This window comes from Odocoileus virginianus, chromosome 16, assembly GCF_023699985.2.
Source record: "Odocoileus virginianus isolate 20LAN1187 ecotype Illinois chromosome 16, Ovbor_1.2, whole genome shotgun sequence".
In the NCBI taxonomy this organism is placed as follows: domain Eukaryota; kingdom Metazoa; phylum Chordata; class Mammalia; order Artiodactyla; family Cervidae; genus Odocoileus; species Odocoileus virginianus.
In genome coordinates this window covers 58,969,045-58,991,977 of record NC_069689.1, presented here as the reverse complement: position 1 = coordinate 58,991,977, position 22,933 = coordinate 58,969,045, and the positions used below count along the sequence as shown (strand labels likewise).

The 22,933-nt window shown below is 48.2% G+C and overlaps 1 protein-coding gene across 2 annotated transcripts in view; it reads right to left on the bottom strand.

Annotated features, from left to right (window-relative positions):
- The window catches only part of AP3B2 (adaptor related protein complex 3 subunit beta 2), a 36,754-nt gene that overhangs the window by 9,065 nt on the left and 4,756 nt on the right, over positions 1 to 22,933 (bottom strand). For both annotated transcript variants that reach the window (XM_070478288.1, XM_070478287.1), the window contains exons 2-14: positions 18,351 to 18,426; positions 18,139 to 18,213; positions 17,769 to 17,864; positions 10,311 to 10,471; positions 10,008 to 10,074; positions 9,726 to 9,908; positions 9,316 to 9,599; positions 8,987 to 9,041; positions 8,571 to 8,642; positions 8,231 to 8,293; positions 7,757 to 7,889; positions 7,367 to 7,476; positions 6,079 to 6,255 (exon numbers count right to left, since the gene is read on the bottom strand). In XM_070478288.1, the coding sequence (XP_070334389.1) occupies positions 6,079 to 6,255; positions 7,367 to 7,476; positions 7,757 to 7,889; positions 8,231 to 8,293; positions 8,571 to 8,642; positions 8,987 to 9,041; positions 9,316 to 9,599; positions 9,726 to 9,908; positions 10,008 to 10,074; positions 10,311 to 10,471; positions 17,769 to 17,864; positions 18,139 to 18,213; positions 18,351 to 18,407 (1,533 nt within the window). In that variant the 5' untranslated portion in view covers positions 18,408 to 18,426. The remainder of the gene's footprint in view (positions 1 to 6,078; positions 6,256 to 7,366; positions 7,477 to 7,756; positions 7,890 to 8,230; positions 8,294 to 8,570; positions 8,643 to 8,986; positions 9,042 to 9,315; positions 9,600 to 9,725; positions 9,909 to 10,007; positions 10,075 to 10,310; positions 10,472 to 17,768; positions 17,865 to 18,138; positions 18,214 to 18,350; positions 18,427 to 22,933) is intronic.

Below are 22,933 nucleotides of genomic sequence, written 5' to 3'. Positions count from 1 at the left end.
CCTGGAGAAGGAAATGGCAACCCACCCTAGTTTTCTTGCCTGGAGAATTCCATGGACAGAGGAGCCTGGTGGGCTATAGTCCATGGGATCGCAAAGGTTAAACATGACTGAAGACTAACACTTTCACTTTCCTCTGTTGTGTCAGACCTACATTTTCCCTCACCTCCCCGGCCCTGACCCCCGACCCTGACATTGACAACTGCCTTGGCCAGCACAAGAGGCTGCCATTTTGGAACCCTCCCTCTTAGCCCTGGGGAAGCCATTCATCCTCAGGTTTGTGGTCCCCACTGCCTTTGGCCCACTCCTAACTCACTAGTCCAGGCTAAGCCAATGTCTCCACCCTGAGGTCTGGAACAGGTTTCTAGACCTCACCGTTCCTAGACTCCATCACCCAGGGAAACCAGACGACAAAAAGAGAAAGGGGGACACATAGGAATCCCCTTGGCCGGGGCTGTCCTCATACCCCATGGACCCATAGGATAGAATCTGGGCAGCCCAGGGGTTTCAGAGGCCATAATCCCCTGCTGGAAGGTTCCAATGAGATTGGAGCAAACTGCAGCCACTTAAGGGTCTGCTGAAGTAAACATGGGGATCACAGTCTGCAGTCAAGGGAGCCCAAGCCCAGGACCAAGTCTCAACTTCTGCCCTGCTCCTGACCTGAAGATAGTCAGCTATCTTCACAAAATGAGAGTGGGAGCCACCACTTATGCAGTGCCTTCTAGTGCCCAGTACTGTGCTAGTGGGGCCTGTCCCTGCCTCATGGACTCTCCACAGCCCTTCCAAGAGGTGGCGCTACTGCCCCCCTTTCCAGAGGAAAATCGGAAGCACTAAGTGACATTTCCCAGGTTCCAGAGCCTGTCAGTGCTGCACCCAGGCCTGAACCCACCCAATCCAGCACTCTATTTACCTGTCGCTCCCACTGCCTACCCTCTGTGGCTGACCTCATCCAGGTCTCCATCCCTATGGCAAAGACAATCAAAATCCACCAAGTACATATATCCCGTGTCACCATGACCAGAGTACCTGGGGATATTCTGAGGGACAGGACCAGAGAACCGACTTTGGTCTTCCTGACATTCTGGTTACATGGTGTTACATCCAGCCTTGGACACGGCTAAGCCAGGTAATCTGGCAGGGCCATCGGCAAGATGCTGGCCCAGAATCAGAGTAGCTGCTGTGACAAAACTCTAGAGAGCTTCTGTGACTCCACCCCTACAACGGGGGCTTTGGCAGCCTCATGTTCAGCTCAGTCCCTTCCAGCACAGCACCACCTTCGATACTGTTTCCATCAGAGGTAAGTACTCCAAACCCCACACTTCCCTAGGACGCCCCCATCAAAATGGACTTCATTGTAGACCTGCCTCTCCTTGGCCAGACGCCACCTCATGTGCCAAGGCTATCAGAAGTCCTCATCCATACCGACTGTTATCAAGAAGCTGCTGATCCAACTCTACAGATTTCCCAGATGGCAGATCATAGACCTTCTCTCCCTACCCTCAAGTCCTTGCCTAATTCTGGGAAGAAGAGTTCAAGGTTTTGATCCATCTGTCCACAGCCTTAACTGCCCATCAACAACCAACCTAAGAAGGGGCTAGTCCCTCCACCTCAACACTGCAGGATTTGCCTATGGTTCATTACCCTGCTCCTTACTAAGGACCCATTCCCCAGGGGTTATCACATCCAGTCTGCAGCCCCAGGACATCTGCCTTGCCTAGCCAGTATGCACAAGAATTCTAGGCTGTTTAAGAAGGCCTATGACACAAGCGCCAGTGCACCAAGAACTGAATAAAGCTCCCAGTTGGACCCAAGGGCTCAAAGTGGGAAGCATCGATGCCTTTTCAAGAACCTGTGCCAGGACTTCCCCAGTGGCTCAGTGGTAAAGAATCCACCTGCCAATGCAGGAGACTTGGGTTTGATCCCTGGTCTGGGAAGATCCTACATGCCACAGAGTGACTAAGCTCACATGCCACAACTACTGAACCTGTGCTCTAGAGCCTGGTAGCCACAGCTACCAAAGCCCGTGTGCCTAGAGCCTGTGCTCCACAACAAGAAAAGTCACAGCAAGGAGAAGACTGCGCAGCTCAACTAGAGCACTCATCACAACTGGCGAAAGGTCCTCACAGCAACAAAGATCCAACACAGCCATAAATAAAGAAGCAGAATTACTTTTTAAAAAGAACCTATGCCAACATAACTGCTACCTTGCAAACACCTGTTAAATCATGCTAGGGAAACTAGCTCTTCAGAAAAAAAAAAAAAAAGAAGGAATTAAAATACATTCACACCTGACATGCTACACCAAAATAAGCTCTAGATGGATGCAGAGGACAGATGCCCAGGTCCTCTCCCACAATCCCACCTCCTAAAGCCCAGTCTTACTCCCCTCCTGAGGGTAGGCATGACCTAAAATGTAATTCTGACCAACAGAATATGGCAGAAGTGACCATATAACCCCATGACTGTTTCCTTACGTTCAACTCCAGGTTTGCTAGCAGACTGGCTCTAGACACTTTTATTCCTTGTGACTCTGAAGAAGCAAACAGCTATGTTTGGAGACCATGTGGCAGGGAGCTAAGGATGGTCTCCAGCTGACAACCAGCAAGAAGCCAAGGCCTCAGTCCTACTGTCAGGCATGTGAAGTTGGATATGAAGTTGGATATGAAGGCCCAACACAGCCTCCAGAGAATCCCAACTTGACCAGTATCTCAACTATAACTATAGCCTTGCATAAGACCCAACCCAGGTGGTGCTAGTGATAAAGAACCCACTTATCAATGCAGGAGATCTAAGAGATGTGGGTTCAAATCCTGGGTTGAGAAGATCCCCTGGAGGAGGAAATGGCAACCCATTCCAGTATTCTTGCCTGGAGAATCCCATGGACAGAGGAGCCTGGTGGGCTACAGTTCATGGGGTTGCAAAGAGAGTCGGACACGACTGATGGTGTGCACACGCACACACATACACATACAAGACCCAGCTAGGCCATACCTGGATTCTTGACCCATGGAAATAGAAAGTAAACATGTTGTTTTGACCTACTAAGTTTGTAGTAATTTATTACACAGCACTAGAAAACTAATACAGTGGATTAAAAATAGAAAAAAAAAATGGAGGAAATTATGCATGAAAATTTTAATTGATATGTGAACGAGGAAACAACTTTCTAAATATAAGGCATTACGAGAAAATAGAAATGAAAAGATTAATGTATTGAACAAGGCACAAATGTACAATTTCTGGATGATTGTATGTAGAAACCAAATTAAAAAAAAAAACTAAGAAAATATAAAACCAATGCTGGTCTTTTCTAAGTGGTAGACCTATAGCTAATTTAAATATTTAACATATAATATTTCTCTGGGTTTTCCAAATGTTTTATGATGAACATGCATTATTTTTATGATATCAAAGAAGTTATTAACTAAAAAAAAAATGCAGAACTTGTCAGACTCTTCCACTCACTCTAGAAGCCAGATTTTAGCTCCCATCATGACCTAAGCAGATTCCCCTCCCAGGTATCTCACCAAGCAAACAAAAGCAAACCTACCTACCAAAAGCATTCAAGCAGGCAGTTGCCCGAAGTGGCTGTAATGGTCACCTTCACTATTGCTGCCACCCCAAGACCTCTGCCAGTGCGTCTTCTGTTAGACCCTCTGGTTATCTGCTCAGCCACAGAAGGGCAGAGCTCATCCATCATCTCCTCGACTCAGCCTGGGCTAGGGCCTGGCATGCAGTGGGGGTCAGCATGTGGGGGAGGGGGCAGTAGCTGGAATCACTGTGGCCTTGTGGCAGGTTGAGCAAGTCACCCTTGTACTAAGATCAGGGGAGCATCCTTGCTCTTTTGCAAGGATGGCCATGGGCACATGCAAACACCTCCCTCCTGGTGTACAGAGAATTCCTATTCACCACTCTCAGCACAGGCTGAGAAGGAAGAAAAGACAAAGACAGGGAGGGTAGGAAGGAGGAAAGCTCTCTTTACTGAGTCAAAGAACCATTCTAAGGGGCCTGTGCCTTGAAGGACTGGCCTTAGGATAAAAGGTGTGTGGAGGTTCCATCTGCCTGAACAGCCTACTCAGGGTGCCCTGATGGGGACCGGGAACCCTGTGTCCTGCCTAGGAGAGGGGTTAAGCCATCTGTACCCATGGCTCTCTGTGCCAACCCTGACTGTACCCTTTGTTGTTGTTGTTTAGTCACTAAGTCATGTCCGACTCTTTGTGACCCCAAGGACTGTAGCCCGCCAGGCTCCTCTATCCATGGGATTTCCCGGGGAAGAATACTGGAGTGGGTTGCCATTTCCTTCTCTAGGGCTTCTTCCTGACCCAGGGATCAAACTCATGTCTCTGGCATTGCCAAGCAGGCTCTCTACCATCTGAGCCACCAAGGAAGCCTGACTGCAGCCCTTACTGCTCTGCATTGTGTGCTGTCTCCTCTACTTGGCTGCTAGCACCTGAAGGCTAGCAAACATGTCTCTCTCGTTGTCATCACCCGAGGACATAGCTCAGTGCCAGGCACGGTAGGCACTCGGGAAACATATGTTAATTATGGTCATGAATAAATGCACAAGAAGCTTACAGGGACAACTTAGGGAGGCACACCCAGACTTACGCAAACATGCTGACATCACTATGCTGGGGCTCAGGGTTCTGGTGTGGTACTGAGCCTTTCAGACGCCCCCTCTACCCAGCAGCCACCCACCTAGCCTGCTTCATCTCTTCAGACCTTCCTCCCACCTGCTCTTTTCTCCCGTTTGCATGAAGGAGGCGCGCAGATATTTGTTCCAAGGCTTCCCTGTGGTGCCCTTCCCTCTAACTTGCCTCCAATCTGCTTCTCCCACAATACTGACACCCACAGACCCAGCCCCTCACAGATTCCACACGACCACTGTCCATCCCAGCTCCTGACAAGAGGCCCCGCATGTGACAGCCCTGCCCCCAGCTGGAGGCCCTGGGGCCCACCCTGTCCACCGTGGGTCACAGAAGATGCACAAACACCACCATCCAAAGACTCCATGGGATGGCAAAGAGGCCACCTTCAGGCCGGCAGAGATGTCACCGCCTCCAGGGGATGGCCCACATGCTTTGTTTGCTCTGAGGGTTGCCAAATCGTTTCTACAAAAGGCCGAGGACCTATTTTAGGTTTTGCAGGCCATATGGACTCTGTTGCAGCTAAAACATCCATAGACGATAAACAAATGAATGAACATGGCTGTAGCCCAGTAAAAGTTTATTTACAACAACAGGCAGCAGGCCAGGTTTGGACTATGGGCGGTGGTTTGCCAACCCCTGCCTCGCCTGACTGAGCAGAGCAGTGAGCGTGGGAACTGTCATGGCGCCTGGTGTCCTAGCACCTTGAAGAGCTCTGGCACATTACACTTGACTCATAGCAACGTCTCCTGGGACCATCTCAGAGGATGCTGGACACTCAAGAGGCTGTTAATATCCTGATATTCCAGCTTAGCTGAGCCGTATTCTTGGCTACGGTGCCTCCCATAATATTTCACCATGGGAATGACAATGAACACCAATACCACCCAGGCTTGTGCCCCCTTATTGCTGGCATAGACTGGTGAAGCATCACCAAGCTTTGGGAGGAGGACAGACCACATCTCCTGGGACCTGTGGTCTCCCATCAAGGCCTGTCACTGCAGGTCCCTCCCTCTGGCCCCAGCATCCCAAAGGCAGCAAGTAGGGACACTCCCACTGGCAGACTGGATGTCACAGCCCCACAGAAGAGTCTCTACAACATGGCCACCAGCTCTACTAGGCCCTTGGGCCTCCAGAGTAGTCATGGACTCTGGGGAACACTGGGTTACATGGGCAGACCAGCCACCTGTCCTGAACTTTCTCCAGAAAGAGGTGCTGATGTATGTATAACTGAATCACTGTGCTGTACAGAAGAAATGAACATGACACTATATATCAACTATACTCCAATAAACATTAATGAAAATACACAATGAAAAAACTGACAAAAAGAAAGAGGTACTCAAGTCCATGCTACCTGGTGAGGACCCACATAACACTACCTGGGCCGCTTCTGGGGCCCAGAGGGCTTTGAGGGGCTTCTCTCAACCAGTACCTGCTTTGAGTTGGTCAGGTAGAGCTTGGCTGCCAGGTTGATGACCTGCAGCTTGACAATGTCCTCCTCGGCAGTGAAGGATTTGGCCATCTTTCTCAGGACGTCAGGTGCGATCCTGGGGACGTGCTCACAGTACTCGCCAATGAGCCACAGGATGCTGGCTCGGGCCATGGGCACCTGTGCGGGTGGGAGAGGAGTCATGACTGCGGAAGGTGTGGGAATGCAGGTGGGCATGTGGCCTGCCAGGGAGCCAGCACTCCTCCCATCTATGCTCGCTTCTCTAGAAATGGGAGTGGGAGGTGATGGGAGAGAAAATACTAGGTGGGCATTTCTCAGGCAGCATCTCCCCTCTTCCCCAGGGTTTCGAGAGCATGCACAGAGCCTTGGAAGTTCAGTCACAGTTTCGTATAAAAGACTGGCTTTCTGGATCCACTGTACCCTTGATGATTTCTGGCCATGTTATCCTTCCTGAATCTTCAGGAATGCCTTGTCTGAATGTTTCAACTTGGTAGCGCAACACAAAAACACTCGCATGTCAACCAGCCACCCTGAGCCAGAGTGTTAGAGAAAACATGATTGTGGACCAGGCTGGAGCTCACCAAGGGGTCCCCAAAGGGAAGGCAAACCAGGGTCACATGGTCTCATCTTTCCCCTTCTCCCACCCAAAGACCTTCCAAGCCAGTAGAAAAGGTTTGGAAGTTGATTTTTTTAATTAAAAAAGTGAAAGTGTTAATCACTCAGTCATGTCCGAACTCTTCGAGACCCCATGGTCTATAGCCTGCCAGGCTCCTCTGTCCATAGAATTCTCCAGGCAAGAATACTGGAGTGGATAGCCATTCTCTTCTCCAGGGGATCTTCTCCACCCAGGGATCGAACCTGGGTCACCTGCATTGCAGGTGGATTCTTTACTGTCTGAGCCACTAGGGAAGCCCCTGATTTTCTTCTTTTTCTTTTTGATTTTTATTAAAGCCAATTTAATTAGAGGATCTTTTTTAAAAGAACTCATTTATTTGGCTGCATTGGGTCTTTGGTTGTGGCATGTGGGATCTTCATTTGCATCATGCAGGATCCTTTGTTGCAGGGCACAGGCTCGTTAGTTGTGGTGAACAGAGTTAGTTGCCCCTTGGCATGTGGGACCTTAGTTCCCCAACCAGGGATCAAACCCGGGTACCCTGCCTTGCAAGCCGGATTCTTAACCACTGGACCACCAAGGAAGTCCCTAATTATAGGGGCTTAAAATTACGGGGAGGATCCTGGGTTGGGGAAGCCAGTGGGGTTGCCCCCTTACCTGGATGTTGTCTGTGAGCTTCGCCAAGTGTTTGATGATCTCTCCATGCTGGGCTGGCTGCATTTGCAGCAGCTTCTTGATAACCACCACTGACTCTGCGACCACAAGCTCTGTGGAACAGGAAACGAGCCCAGGACAGTCACATGGTCACACACACTGGGCAGACACACCTGCAATGCCCCCAGGCCCTTGGCTCCGCTCCTCAACCTCCTGTACTTCCCCAGTGGCCCTCAGAGAGGCACGGGTATGAGGATACAAACTGAGGCCGACGGACTGATGAACACGAACTGTCGCTGGCCAGACAGGAGAATACCTGCTGGCCATCAGTCAGACATGCAGGCAGCACCCACTAGTCATCAAAGCTGGACATGCAGACAGACAAACACTGACCATCACGGTTGGACAGCAGCTGCACCAGGCCGTTGAGGCAGGTGTCGCGGACTCGGCCTATGTTAGTTGCGCAGCGCCCAATGGCCTGGATGGTGGCTGCCACAAAGTCCTTGTCCATGCTGCGAATGTAGGTCTGCGGGAGGCCACCACAGAGTGAGCCCCAGAAGGTGGTGATCCCTCAGACTTGACTCTGCAGTGACTCTGCAGACTTGAGGGTGACCTTCCGGAAAGCTGTTACCTGATCATGCCAGAGACTAAACTCTGGGGAAAGGAATGACACCCTCATCCATTACCCGGAGACTCCCTGACCCAAAGCCAACAGAAGGGATTGGGAAGGGACGTGAAATAACAATTTCTCCACTTTGGGTTCTAAAGAGAAGATTTAACCCACCAAGATGATTCTCACTGAGCATAAGGAGCTACGGAGCAACTCTCATGGGCCTCTCAGGCTACAAGCTGATCCCTGGCCAGTACCTGGAATTCCCGGAGGACAGTAGGAATGTTGGTCTCATTGGCGAGGTTAGTCAACACTTCCAGCTGCAGGGAGGCAGAAAAGGGGCAGGGGGTGCCAGTGGGCTTTCTGTGCTTTCATTTGTTTTTAATATTTATTCATTTGGGTGCATCAGGTCTTAGTTGTGGCATGGCAGGCTTAGTTGCCCTGTGGCATGTGGAATCTTAGTTTCCTGACCAGGGTTCAAACCTGCGTCCCCTGCATTGCAAGGCAGATTCTTAACCACCGGACCACCAGGGAAGTCCATCTGTGCTTTCCTTAACCCTTTCATTAAGGCCACAGGCATGACTGTCCGTCACTCACCTTCAGGATCTTGATTTGGGTGGGGTCAGTGGACCTGATGTAGAAGCTCTTCAGGTACGGCTCAAACATACCCTGGCACAAGAGAGGTGGTCCCAGGGGGCTCCACCACAGCCCTCCTTCTCCTCCAGAGAGCCCCCCTCCCTGCGCACCCTCCCCCATCCCAGAGCCCAGCGTCCTTCCTGCCCCTAAACTGTCTTCCACTGTCAGTTCTTTCTGCCCCCTCAGCTCCTACCCTATCTTCCTTCATCAGGGCTTCCGCCTCGGGGATCCGGGTCTTGCACCTCCATCTGCATTTAGGGTCTCCCCCTCCCATGCTCCACACCGCCAAGGCATCATCCCATCCTGCCTTCCCCAGCGCCCCTGCCCGGCAGAGCCACCTGTCGGACCGCGAAGGCAGGCCGGGGTCACGTGCTCACCCGGCGCTTGATGGACATGGTGGCCACGTTCTGGAGCACCACGTACTGCACTTCACTGCGGAGAGGAGCAGCAGAGGAACCCGGTCCCTAGGCCAGGGCCAGGGCAGGAGGCGCGGGCGGGGAAGGGAGGTGGGCCCGAGAGGAGGGAGGAGGGGCGGGTGTCGGGGAAGGTGGGAGGAGGGCGGGACTGGAGTCAGTGTGGAGGGGCCGGTGGGCTGGGATGGAGGGCGCCGCACTCTAGGTAGGTGGAAGGGGAGAGGCGGACCCCTCCAGGCGTGGCTGGGCCGTGGGTGTGGCGTGGTTGGGGTGTGGGCGGGGCGGGCACGCACCTGTGGCTCCTCAGCAGGCGCACAAGGGCCTTGGCGATAACGCCCACCTCTGCCTTGGGCGCCAGGTGGAAGTAAAGCTGCGCCACGGCCATCACCACGGCGGCGCTGCGGCTCTGCAAGAGCGGCTTCGTGTTGCGCAGCAGCAGCCGGTGGTCGGGGTCCATGACATAGGGCTTCCGAGCGGGCAGCGCCGTGGAGGCTGCCTCCTCAGACCCCGGGCCCTTGGCCTCATCCTCCTCGGAGCCATAGAAGGCTTTCTCAGGGTTCTCCTCCAGCAGAGATTCCTGGGGATTGGGTGGGAGTGGTGCGGAACAGGCGGGTGGGGCAGGGGACACCTCCTCCTGGAGGCCCTCCTACCCATTCTGCTAGGGCGCGGGTCGCAGTCACGCCTGGGGGTCCGGGCCACTCACGTTCTGCGTGGGGCTGAGGAACTGCGTGCGGGCATAGCGGGTGAGCATGCTGATGATGACCACCTGGCCCCACTCCTCCACGTCGATGAGCAGGTTACAGAGCTTCCGGTAGTTCTTGTGGATCAGGTCGATGCGCTCAGGGCACACCTCCTCGAAGGCCATCACCACGCTGCCCGCCACCAGCTGGGGAACCCACATAGGCAGGAGTGCATTAACAGAAGGACGGAAGGGGCTCGGCCTGGCACCTTTCCATCACCCACCTCTGTGCGTCCATATACACACCGTGGTCTTGTCAGCCAGAAGCTTCTCGATGACCTCTATCAGCTGGTCCTTCTGGTCAGAATCCAAACTGAGGGAGAAACTGTTGTTTGCCCCTCCCTCCTCTCCAGTCTTCCCCATACTGGCTGGGCTCCCCTCCCTCCCCCCAACCCTATTCATCAAGAGGTGTGAGCCACTGCTCCCTATGTCCTTCTCTGTCTGTTCCCCAAACTGCCTTAAACCACCTAAAGACTTAAAAACAATAAACAACAAAAGCGGCCTTCAAGACTGGGAGAGGCCAGGGATGGGCAGTGGCTTGGGGCATACCTGTAGAGCTTAGGGATGGCGTGGGCAGCCGTTTTCCGCACATAGGGAGACATATCTGAGGCAGCTTCCTTGATGGCCAGCATCATGATGGGCACGATGATGGGCACACGGATGCTAGACAGGACGCGGAGGGCACTGGCGCGAATCAGCTGGTTGGGGTCCTAGGGCAGAGGTGACAGAGGCAGAGCCATGGGAGGGCAGCGGGTGCCCTGATGGGAGGGGAACTCACTGTCCCTGATTGCCACCCACTCTTGTTTCCCTGTCTCCTGTCTTGAGCCTAGATGATGAGGTGCTGGTGCTGGGTGCCTGGGGGGCCCTGCAGCAGAAATCTGGTATCTGGAGGGATGTGGCATGGGGCTGCTTCATTTTCAGGGAGAGCGACACTTTCCGAATGCCTAAGATTCCTGAAGCACCTCGGTTCTCAGGAGTGTGTGCAGACTAGGAGGCTGTTTGAGTTTATGGTGGAGACTGCCCAAATGCAACCTGCTCTCCCTTCCCAAGAGTTCATCCTTTCAGGGACTTCCCTGGTGGTCCAGAGACTGTGCTCTCAATGCAGGGGCCCAGGTTTGATCCCTGGTTGGAGAACTAGATCCTGCATGCTGCAACTAAGACCCAGCACAGACAAATAAATATTCTTTTAAAGTTCACCCTTTCAGTCTTCTCTCCCAGCAAACTCTCAAAAGCTGCTCTTCTCCTTCCTCCATGTGTTTAAAAGAGAATAGGTGTGTAAGCCCCTCCTCTTTGCACCTATTGCATCCTATAGACACCTGAAAGGAGTACATCAAGGCTATGTATTGTCACCCTGCTTATTTAACTGGTATACAGAATACATCATCCAAAATGCTGGGCTCAATGAAGCACAAGCTGGAATCAAGAGTTGCCAGGATGCCCATCAGCAGACGAACGGATGAGGAAGCTGTGGTACATATACACCATGGAATATTACTCAGCCATTAAAAAGAATTCATTTGAATCAGTTCTAATGAGATGGGTGAAACTGGAGCCCATTATACAGAGCGAAGTAAGCCAGAAAGATAAAGACCATTACAGTATACCAACACATATATATGGAATTTAGAAAGATGGTAACGATAACCCTATATGCAGAACAAGAAAAAGAGACTCAGATGTATAGAGCAGACTTGTGGACTCTGTGGGAGAAGGCGAGGGTGGGATGTTTCAAGAGAACAGCATCGAAACATGTATATCTAGGGTGAAACAGATCACCAGCCCAGGTTGGATGCATGAGACAAGTGCTCGGGCCTGGTGCACTGGGAAGACCCAGAGGGATGAGGTGGAGAGGGAGGTGGGAGGGGGGACCGGGATGGGGAATACATGTAAATCTATGGCTAATTCATTTCAATGTATGACAAAAACCACTGCAATGTTGTAAAGTAATTAGCCTCCAACTAATAAAAATAAATGGAAAAAAAAAAGAGTTGCCAGGAGAAATATCAATAACCTCAGAGACAGCCACCACCCTTATGGCAGAAAGCAAAGAGGAACTAAAGAGTCTCTTGATGAAGGTTAAAGAGGAGAGTGAAAAAACTGGCTTAAAACTCAACATTCAAAAAACCAAGATCATGGCATCCAGTCCCATCACTTCATGGCAAATAGATGGGGAAACAATGGAAATAGTGAGAGACTTCATTTTCTTGGGCTCCAAAATCATTGCAGATGGTGACTGCAGCCATGAAATTAAAAGACGCTTGCTCCTTGAAAGAAAAGCTATGACAAAGCTTTGACAAAAGCTGTGTCAAACTTAGACATAAATTTGACAAATTCATGACAAAGCTATGACAAACCTAGACAGCATGTTAAAAAGCAGAGACATTACTTTACCGACAAAGGTCCATATAGTCAAAGCTATGGTTTTTCCAGTTGCCATATATGCATGTGAGAGTTGGACCATAAAGAAGCCTGAGTGCCAGAGAATAGATGCTTCTGAACTATGGTGTTGGAGAAGACTCTTGAGAGTCCCTTGCACTGCAAGGAGATAAACCAGTCAATCCTAAAGGAAATCAATCCTGAATATTCATTGGAAGGACTGATGCTGAAGCTGAAGCTACAATACTTTGGCCACCTGATGAGAAGAGCCAACTCACAGGAAAAGACCCTGATGCTGGGAAAGATTGAGGACAGAAAGAGAAGGGGATAACAGAGGACAAGATGGTTGGATGGCATCACCGACTCAATGGACATAAGTTTGAGCAAGCTCTGGGAGATGGTGAAGGACAGGGATGCCTGGCATGCTATAGTCTATGGGGTAGCAAAGAGTTGGACACAACTGAGCAACTGAACAAGAAGACACCTGAGAAGAGCCTTAGACAGAGTATACTGTAATCATGAGATTATGAGAGCAGCAGCAGATGTAAATTACTGTTCATCTTGAAGGACAGTGGGCAAAGGAAGAGGTCCTGGAACACTAAAGAGTAGGGGCTACCATGAGTTTCTAAAATGGAGAAAGAGGAGAGCCACAGAATTACAGGTGAAAATGATGGTAATCCTTGCTAAAATTCCAGAATTGATTTTTAAAAAGGAGGTTTCAGAAAGATGGTAATGATAACCCTATATGCAAAACAGAAAAAGAGACACAGATGTACAGAACAGACTTTTGGACTCTGTGGGAGAAGGCAAGGGTGGGATGTTTTGAGAGAACAGCATCAAAACATGTATATTATCTATAGTGAAACAGATCACCAGCCCAGGGTGGATGCATGAGACAAGTACTCGGGCCTGGTGCACTGGGAAGACCCAAAGGAACCGGGTGGAGAGGGAGGTGGGGGCGGGGGGGGGGGGGGGGGATCGGGATGGGGAATACATGTAACTCCATGGCTGATTCATGTCAATGTATGACAAAACCCACTTCAATATTGTAAAGTAATTAGCTTCCAACTAATAAAAATAAATGGAAAAAAAATTAAACTTTAAAAAATAAAATAAAAAGGAGGTTTCAAAGCACTTTATTTTTAAAATATCTTATGAAGTCATGATTTTACTTTATTTATTTGGTTGCACTGGATCTTTGTTGCTACATTCGGGATCTCCCCCAACTGAGATGGAACTCAGACACCCTGCATTGGAAGTCCGGAGTCTTAAACACCGGACCCCCAGGGAAGTTCTTCAAAGCACTTATTTTAAAAGCAGGAATCTGTATTTTCTTAGAGTCAAGTCAAATCATATCCACTGCTAAAACCTATTTTCCGTTTTTGTTTTTTTTTTAACATTTGGAAATGATTATGGATTGAACAGGAAGTTACTCCCCAGAAAACCCCTTTCCCTTTTAGTAGGGTAATTAGGCTGGCATATATTAATACTATATATCTTGATTTCAGGAAAGCACTGTGGGGGTCTCTCATAGCATTTCCTAGACTGCCATTTTTGATGTAGGCCTTTTGTTTCATTTACTACATAAGCATTTTAAGAGCAGAATTCATGTCTATTTTATCTCTAGATAACCACAGCCCTTTGCACATAGAAGGTATTAAGAAATTTTTTTTGCAGTTGAGATCCTTCCTAACAAGATGGAAAAATACCAGCTGACTGCAATTAGGTGGATCCACAGTTTGGTAAAATGTAATACTTGGGGAAGATTTACTAGCAGATCAGTGTCAACCTGGAAACATGATACATGGGATTTAGTCTGTTGCCCTGGTTGGAATAGCTTATCAACATCTTAGAGGAAGACATAAAACCAGGAGGACAATACTAAGGTTCAGATCCACCCTGGCTTGGATCTTGTGCTAAGCCTAAACAATGAAATACAGAAGGGTCTTACAGGGGATTCAAGGAACCAACTTCATAAAGACAGGATATAGGGACACCTGGATTATCTGCTTGCCAATCGGAGGTTTGTCAGAATTGAGTCAACAACATTAGCCGGCTGCAAAGCAAACAGAGTCTTAGTCTGGGCTGACAGAAAAGGTTGGCACTATTGTGCAGAAGAGCCCCCTAAACAATAATAACAAAAAGAAAGTGAATTTTAGAGGAACACATAGAAGATGGTGTTTATAAAACAGTATTATACATTACTTAGGAACACATAAATAAGTAGTAAGAGAATAAATGCACACATATGAATAATCTTCTTTATGCCTTTGGTGGATCTGATATAAATTTTTAAAAATTAAGGTGATAGACGTTTCAACACAGTATAATGGTTTTTAAAAAGTTACAATTACTTCACATCTATCAGAATGGCTGTCATTAGAAAGCCAACAAATAACAAGTGTTGGTGAGGATGTGGCAAAAAGGGAACCTTTGTACACTGCTGGTGGGAATGTAAATTAGCACAGCAACTGTGGAGAACAGTGTGAAGGTTCCTCAAAAAGCTAAAACAGAACTTTCATATGATCCAGCAATATCACTCTTGGGTATATATTCTGGGTATGTTTTCATTAAACAAATGAATGAGTATGACAGAACAGAAATGCCTCATAGAGAACAAACTAGTTGTTATGAGTGGGGGTGGGGGTGGTGAGGAGAAGCAAGATGGGGTAAGGAATTAAAAGGTACAAAGTATTAATACTATGTATAAAATAAAAAGCTAAAAGAATATATTGTACAGCACAGGGGATATGGCTAATATTTTGAAATACATTTAAATGGAGTATTAGCCACACAAATGTTGAATCAATGTATTATACACCTGAAACTAATTTAACATTGTGAATTGTCTATATTTCAATAAAAATAAAAATGAAAAACAGTGGTAGTTGTCTTAAGATGGAACTGCCTTATGAAGGAGTAGGTCTGTACCACTGGAGATGACCTGTCAGAGATGTTCTAGAGCAAAGGTTGGCATATTACAGTCCACAAGCCAAATGTGTCTTCTGCCTTTTTTAATAAATAAAAATGTATTCAGGGACTCCCCTGGTAGTCCAGTGGCTAAGACTCTGAGCTCCCAATGCAGGAGGCCTGGGTTCAACCCCTGGTCAGGGAACTAGATCCCATATGCTGCCACTAAGACCTGGCAGAGTCAAATATTTTTAAAAACATGAATTCAAACCCAGTCATGCACAGTCATTCATCGCTGCTTTCATTCTATTAAAATACAAGGGCAAAGTTGAGTTGTTGCACGGTTGAGATTAGACGGTCTGCACAGCCTAAACTACTATCACCTGGCTGGATACAGAAGTTTGCTGACTATTGTCCTAGAGAAATCACTGCACTGAGTTGAACTAAATGAGCTCTGGTTTTCTAAAAAGGGTAGAATGTGGAAACTTCAGGTCAATGTAAAAATTTGTGCAAAATGTTCAGAATGGTTCTTATAAAACGATTTTAATCCCAATTAAACCAATCTGAAAGAGAGAGAGAGATCATATGGTTTTGACTTGTTAAAAAATAACCTAGCACAAGAACTTCCCTGGTGGTCCAGTAGTCAAGACTCCTTGTTTCCACCGCTGGGGGCAAGGGTTCTATCCTTGATGGGGGAACTAAGATCCCCCATGCCTTGCGATGTGGCCAAAAAATTTAAAACAAACAACAAAAACCCCTAACACAGTGTGAGGCATAGAGATACCCAAGTATTTGCTGAATGAAAGAATGGAAGATGCAAGTGCTCAGGCTTTCTGCCCCACCTCAGAGGAGCAGACTTTGCCATCACCTCCGGCTGGCCAGAGCAGACTCTACCAGGGGTTAAGCCCCCAGTTTGGGCAGTCAACTCAGTCTGCTCAGCTAACGTACGGAATCAGCTAAACAGGAAAAGATGAGCAGACCTTTCAGGAATCAGAACTAAATGTGTGGAAAGACTAGAGGAGTTAATGGCTGTAATCAGAGCTGGAGAGTCTGATTGGACAAAAAATAGAAAGACGGTGATGCTGACTTCTTTATCCTGGAGATATCTTATCCTAACCACAAAAGCACCCAGTGGAGATTATCATGCTTGCATTTAACATACAAAAGATGAGAATATTCAGTTTAAATGTGTGTGTGTGTGTGTGTGTGTGTGAGGGGTCAGTCTCCAATGCATACAAAAGGACTCAAATCTTCCCACTGTCCCTTCTCTTAAGTGATTCAGTTTCTACCTGCCTCAAAGGGCATTTTATTGCCACAAAAGTGATCCAGGTCTTTAAATACACACACACACACACACACACACACACACATATATATATATATATTTTTTTTTTTTTTAATTTGAGGCCACGCCATAGGGCATGCAGGATCTTAGTTTTCAGTACAGGGATCCAACCCATGTCCCCTGCATTGGGAAGGCAGAATCTTATCCACTGGACCACCAGGGAAGTCCTGATCCAGCTCTTTAAAGGTGGATTTTTTACATACACTGGGGCATTTAAGACAAGTCAATTATTTCTTCTGGTGCTAAACAGAATAACCAACTTGTTCCTGCTTTCAGGGAATCACTGGCTGTACTAACCTTACTGAAAATGGAATGGTCTTATCTTTATGTTCTCTCTGCAGCCTGTCAAACCCAGTCTCCACATCTGAGGCCGCTCTCCAGCTTGGAGAGCTTTGTGGTTTTCCTCTCCATGGAGCTCACTTGTTTCCAATAAACCCTTTTGTCCTCCTCACCCAGTTTCAGGTGAAAAGGTTCCAAAGCCATCGTTTCTAGCAGATACTCAAACCAGGTGAGCCAGCAAGTGCCAAGGCTCTGACACCCAGAGGTGAGGAATGCAGGTCAGCGGGCTCCCCACACATTCCTCTGTCTTAAGAAGGCTGACTTCTGCCTGGCTGTGGGCCTGAATCCCTTAACATCAGTAGGGTGAAGGCCAGTGTCAGGAGCTCAAGTGAGTCATAGTTGAGGCAGCCATTAGCACAGGCTCCTCTGACTCTCCTGACTTTAGGCAGGTAGGAAAGGCCCTCCAGAGCCTGACCCCCCCCCCCCCCAACCCCTGAACTCAGACCTCTCCCTGGGCCCACTCCTCTGACAAATGGAATTTATTTCCTGCCCTATCAGTAAACAAAGGATGTCACAGTCATCGGCAATTGCAGCCACCATGGACAGTGAGCTGGTGATCCCTGAGGGAACTCAGGAAGAAAGAACACCTGCCATCTAGCAGCCATCAGACTGCAGCCACTTCCCATGTGAGGCCTGGAGAAACTCAGGATATGGAAACGCAGGATACTGGCCCCAGATAGCTGAGGTGCCTTTCAAAGGGACGATTTCCATAAGCCCAGACTCTTGCATCTTCCCATACACAGAAAAGCACCCAACTCCTTAACCTGGGTTATCTGATTTTCTTTCATTAACAACTGTCTTTTGATGTTAGACCACCTGCCCTTTGTTGCAAAACTTCTATATAACCTGACTCCTCCCCTCGCCTCCTTGGAGCAGTTCTGTCAGGGTTACTTAGTTGCTGCCTCCTAGGCTTGAAGTCCTAAAAACTCCCACCTAATGAAACCTAACTCTCAACTTTTAGGTTGTGAATAAGTCCACACCTCCAATACAGACCCATCAAGGCCCAGACCCCAGGGAGGCAAATGGAGACCTCTGACCTTCAGGCCACGCTGGAAGGTGGAGATAGACAGCAGGGCTAAGTCTTGCTGCTCCTCGGCGTAGCGCACCAGGTACACGTAGACGAGCTTCTTCACCTGGGGAAGAGGGGGTTTCTCCGCAGGGACTGGTGCCCCTGCCCTGAGATATGTCCTCACCCCGGGTGGCTGCGGTCCACAGGGAAAGCACCCAGGCCCCGTCATGCTGATCCACATCTGGTTTAGGGACATCTGGGAGGGGTCTTTTCCTGGACCAGGGACATTCTGAGCGGATTGGACCTCTAGGGACTGGGCTGTCCCCTTTCTCATCCCCAACTAGCCCCAGTTTACTCCTGGAAGTGGACATGGGAGACCCCTCCCTGGTAGCACTCACCTCTATGTTCTTACAGGCCACGTTCTTCACCACAGCGGGGAACAGGTCTGAGGCGTTCTTTCCCCTGGCAATCATCTGGGTGGTGGGGTCAGGGTAGGGGGAGAACGAGAAGGGAGATGCCAGCACTCACTGGGGGAAGGTCCACAAGCAGCCAAGGAGGGCTCCTGGATCCTCAAGCTCCTCCCCCAAGGGATCCCCTCTGACCCCCTCACCGCCACAATTCTCTTCATGGCCTCCAGCTTGAGGGAATCCTTGTTGGTGTCCAGCATCGCCTTCAGGTCATCATGCCTGGTGAGGACACGAAAGGTCAGCTGAGGGCACAATGGTGGGGACAGGGCTATCAGTCAGTAAGATTCAGACAGAAAGAAGGGACCTGGGCAGGGAAGGCAAGACTCGACCGGAAGGGAAGGTAGTAAAATACAGATCTGGGGACTTGGGGTGGGGAGAAGCATGTGGGTCAGTCAATGTTACGGGGCTGAGCTGTGATCCCCTCAAAAAAGAATGTATCCAGAATGTAATCTTATTTGGAAAACAGAATTGTTTCAGCTGTAATTACGATGAGGTAATACTGGAGGAGGGTGGGTCTCTAACTCAGTATGTCTGGCATACTTTAAGATGGCCCTGTGAAGAGAGAGATGCAGGGAGAATACTGTGAATACAGAGAACTGGAGTGACTCACCTGCAAGCCAAAGAACATCTGCAATATTGCTTCTCTCTTAAGGTTTGGTTTTCGGCAGAGAGGCAAGTAAAATCTTAGCTCCCCAATCAGGGATCAAACCCATACTCCCTGCATTGGCAGGCTAAGCCTTAACTACTGGACTGCCAGGGAAGTCCTGGGTAAATGACGATGTAAATAAATAAACCCTTGCACTTGGTGGAGGGGAATAATGTTAGTCTCCAAGCCAGTATCTAAACGTCATGCAATGGCCATTGAAATTTCACGGGAGACCTTTTGTCAGACTTCCTGAAGTTACTGCAAAACTCATCCAGAAACAAAAATCAAGAGGTAAGAACTCCAGAGAATTTTGTGGCAAAGGGGGATGGAAACGGGAAAAATGGAACAATGACAGACAATTCACCTGACCAGAAATCAAAACATAAAACAAATGACCATGATAAAAGCTGTGTGGTGCCAGATTAAAAATTTCACAAATGGATCTAAGTTGATACATTAGGAACAATTAACACCAATCGGAGAAAGAAACTTTTGCCTCCCCTTAAATGCTGTTGGGACAACTGCTATGTAGCAAAGAATTTAACTTGTACATGTATTTCACACAAAAATAAATCCCACATTTGTTTAATAGTTAAACTATGTTGGGTTTCCCTGGTGATCCAGTGGTTAAGAATCCACTTTGCAATGCAAAGGACATGGGTTCGATCCCTAGTCTAGAAAGATCCCACATGCCTCAGAGCAGCTAAGCTCATATGCCAGAACTACTGAGCCCGCACTCTGTAGAGCCCATGAGCTGCAACTACTGAAGCCTGCGAGTCTAGAGCCTGTGTTCGACAGGTGAAGCCACAATGAGAAGCCTGCACATGACAATGAAAAATAGCCCCCCATTCACTGCAACCAGAGAAAGCCTGCGTGCTGCAACAAAGTCCCCACCACAGACGAAAGTAAATTTTAAAAATTATTTTAATGTATGGAAGAGGGGGAAATTTTAATTTTCAAGGTCATAAAATTATCAGTAATAAGATGGCTAGGTTTTTTTTTTTTTTTCAATTCTTGTAATATAAACTAAATTTAAGAAAAAAACCAAGGCAAACCTGTATTTGTTCACTAGAGCTGCTGTAACAGTACCACAGAGTGACTGGGTGGCTTAACCACCTCAACGGATTTTCTTGCAATTCCGGAGGCTAGAATCTGAGATCAAGGTGTCAGCAGGGCTGGTTTCATCTGAGGCCTGTCTTCTTGACTTGCAGATGAGTGTCTTCCCATATCTTTACATGGTCTTCCCTTCTGTGTTTCCTCTTCTTATAACAAGTGAATTGTATTGGATTAGGACCTGCCCTAATGACCTCCTTTCACTTAATCACCTCTTAAAAGACTGTCTCCAAACACAGTCACATTCTGAGGTACTGGGGGGTTAGGACTTCAACATATGAGAACACAATTCAGCCCACAATAGCAACAGAAAGGAAAATATTTGGGATATGGTGAATACAAGTTTAAGTAAAGTACTGATATAAGCTTAGGGTCTATATTCAGGACTCATTGTCAGGGCTGCCCATCTGTCATCCCCTTGCCCCTCCAGGTAGACACAGCCCTGAGCTGCTGCTCCCCAGTCAGTGAGCGGAGCATGGTCTGCTATTCCTTGGCCATGTGCCCTTAAGCAGTGAACGACCTGCCCAGCCATACTCAGAGGCCCAGTGGCTGGTGGTCAAAGAAGCAAGCAGAGAAACGTGAAATCACCTCGTGGAAAAATGTGTCTCTACACAGCTAACAGAGCTACGGGACCACAGATGCTCTCCTATTGTCCAGGCAATTCCAAAATGTGATGAGCAGCTGTGAATGGAGACCTGCACATTCTCTGACCTCCCAGATGATACTCAGATACCCACAGCTTTGACCCAGGCATGAGAACCCTGCCAGGAGAGATATTACCAACTGCGGGAGTTAAAAAGCAGTGTGTGCAAAGTTAGTCATAGAAGTTAAACGCCTAGAAGCAACAGAAAATCAGAAAATAGACGTAGCCATTTTAGGAGAGGGAAGAGCATGCTAACAGTCATAAAAAGGCAAGTGTGACTGTTGCTGATGCTGAGACATGAGTAAGTGATAAATGCTGAGAGGAAGGAAAGAACCTGATGTAACAGACACCTAGTCACAGGGCTGCGTTTTGCAGAAATGTGCAAGTGCTTAACAGATAAAATCAGAAAAGACAGGAGGAGTGCTAAGAAACCGATGTTCCCAGGATTTTAAAAGTGTCTCTTGTGAAGACATTTTTGATGGGAAGCAAAGTAGAAAGATGATGACTTCCAGAACACAGAGGACTTGCTAACTGTCAGATGAGGGTTGGAGAAGATGTTGATATTGATCTAGCACCCCTCCAGTCAGGAATACCATTCAGCCATAAAAAAAAGAGAATGAAATAATGCCATTTGCAGTAACATGATCAACCTAGAGGTTATCATATTAAGTGAAGTAAGTCAGAGAAATACCATGTGATATCATTTGTATGTGGAATTTAAAATATGACACAAATGAACTTATCTGAAACAGAAACAGATTCACAGACATGGAAAACAAATTTACGGTTACCAATGGGGAAAGGGGGTGGAGGGGGGATAAATTAGGAGTTTGGGATTAGCAGATACAAACTACCATATATAAATAGATAAACAACAAGGTCCTACTGTATAGCACAGGGAACTAGATTCAATATCCTGTAATGAACCATAATGGAAAATAAAATGAAAAAAATATAATAAAATATATGTATGTGTGTTTGTGTGTGTATGTATCTCTAAATCATTTTGCTATTCAGCAGAAACTAACACAACATTTTAAATCAACTATACTTCAATTAAAAAAAAAAAGGACGAATATCTTCCATTCAGGAAGATGTCCCCTCAAACCAGAGGACATTTCCTACTGCCTATGGCCAAGTGAGGGTCAGAAGACAACCACCTCGTCCCTCTCCCAAACACAAACCATGTGGTCAAGTCCTAGGCATGCTGAACTTAGGACAGATGGCTGTAGACAGAGGTACAGACCATTCAGCTGGGCCTGGGCAGCACAGAGGGTGTGGGGAGAATGACAGAGCTGGGTACCACCTTCCCCAACACACAAACGCACATCACGCTCCCAGGACCCTCCATACATACCTCCACAGTCAACTCACCCCCACAGATCCCTACATAACCCCAACACCCCATCAAACACTGGTGCCACTGATATACTCTCACATCTGTCCCCACAGACACACCTACACCCCAGAGACACACTCATACCCCCAAAGACACACTAATAGCCCTCAGATATATATAGTTCTTACATAAACCCACACACACTCAACAAAACCCCTGCAGACACACCCATAATCCTCACAGAAACATACAAAGACACATATACCACACATACACTTCCCACAAAAACACTCAGCACATACACCCACACACCTGTGGACCCACATGCCTCACCTGCAAATGCCTACAGACACCCACAGACACACCCACCACAGGCTCTCTGTACCTCCCCGCACCCTGACCTAAACATGCACACGCACACATGACCCTCCACAGACACACACACACCACCCACATAATGCACACATATAGCTTTTTGACAAAACCGCGTCACTCTAATCCCATTTGCCAAAATGGCCTGTGAACTCCTATGTGTGATTCCTGATGATAAATTTAGGCTTCTAAGAGCAAATATATCCAGCCTCACAGATCCTCTGACCTCCTTAGCAGTCAGACAGGCACCAGCTAGAGCTGACTCCGGGGCCCTTTAACTTCAGGAATTCTCTGCAGCAGGTTTCCTCACACCCAGGCGTCCTCACCGCCCCTACAGATGCCACAAGCCCATGTCAAGTGCCCACACCCAGGGTGATGCTGGGCACCCACACTGATCCTGCCCTCCCAGCCTAGTACCCACCTTCTAGGCTCCTGGGAGGGTCCAGGACCCTAGGAGAGGGGAATCAAGGGAAGAGAGGGACTGTGGGGACCCAGCACAGGCAAGACTGTCAGCTGCCCACTAGCAGAGAGCAGCCCCCACCTGAGGTGTGGCCACCATGGGTCCCTCACTTTCGCTCCCACCAGCCGATGTTCCCAAGATGGAGAGGAAGGG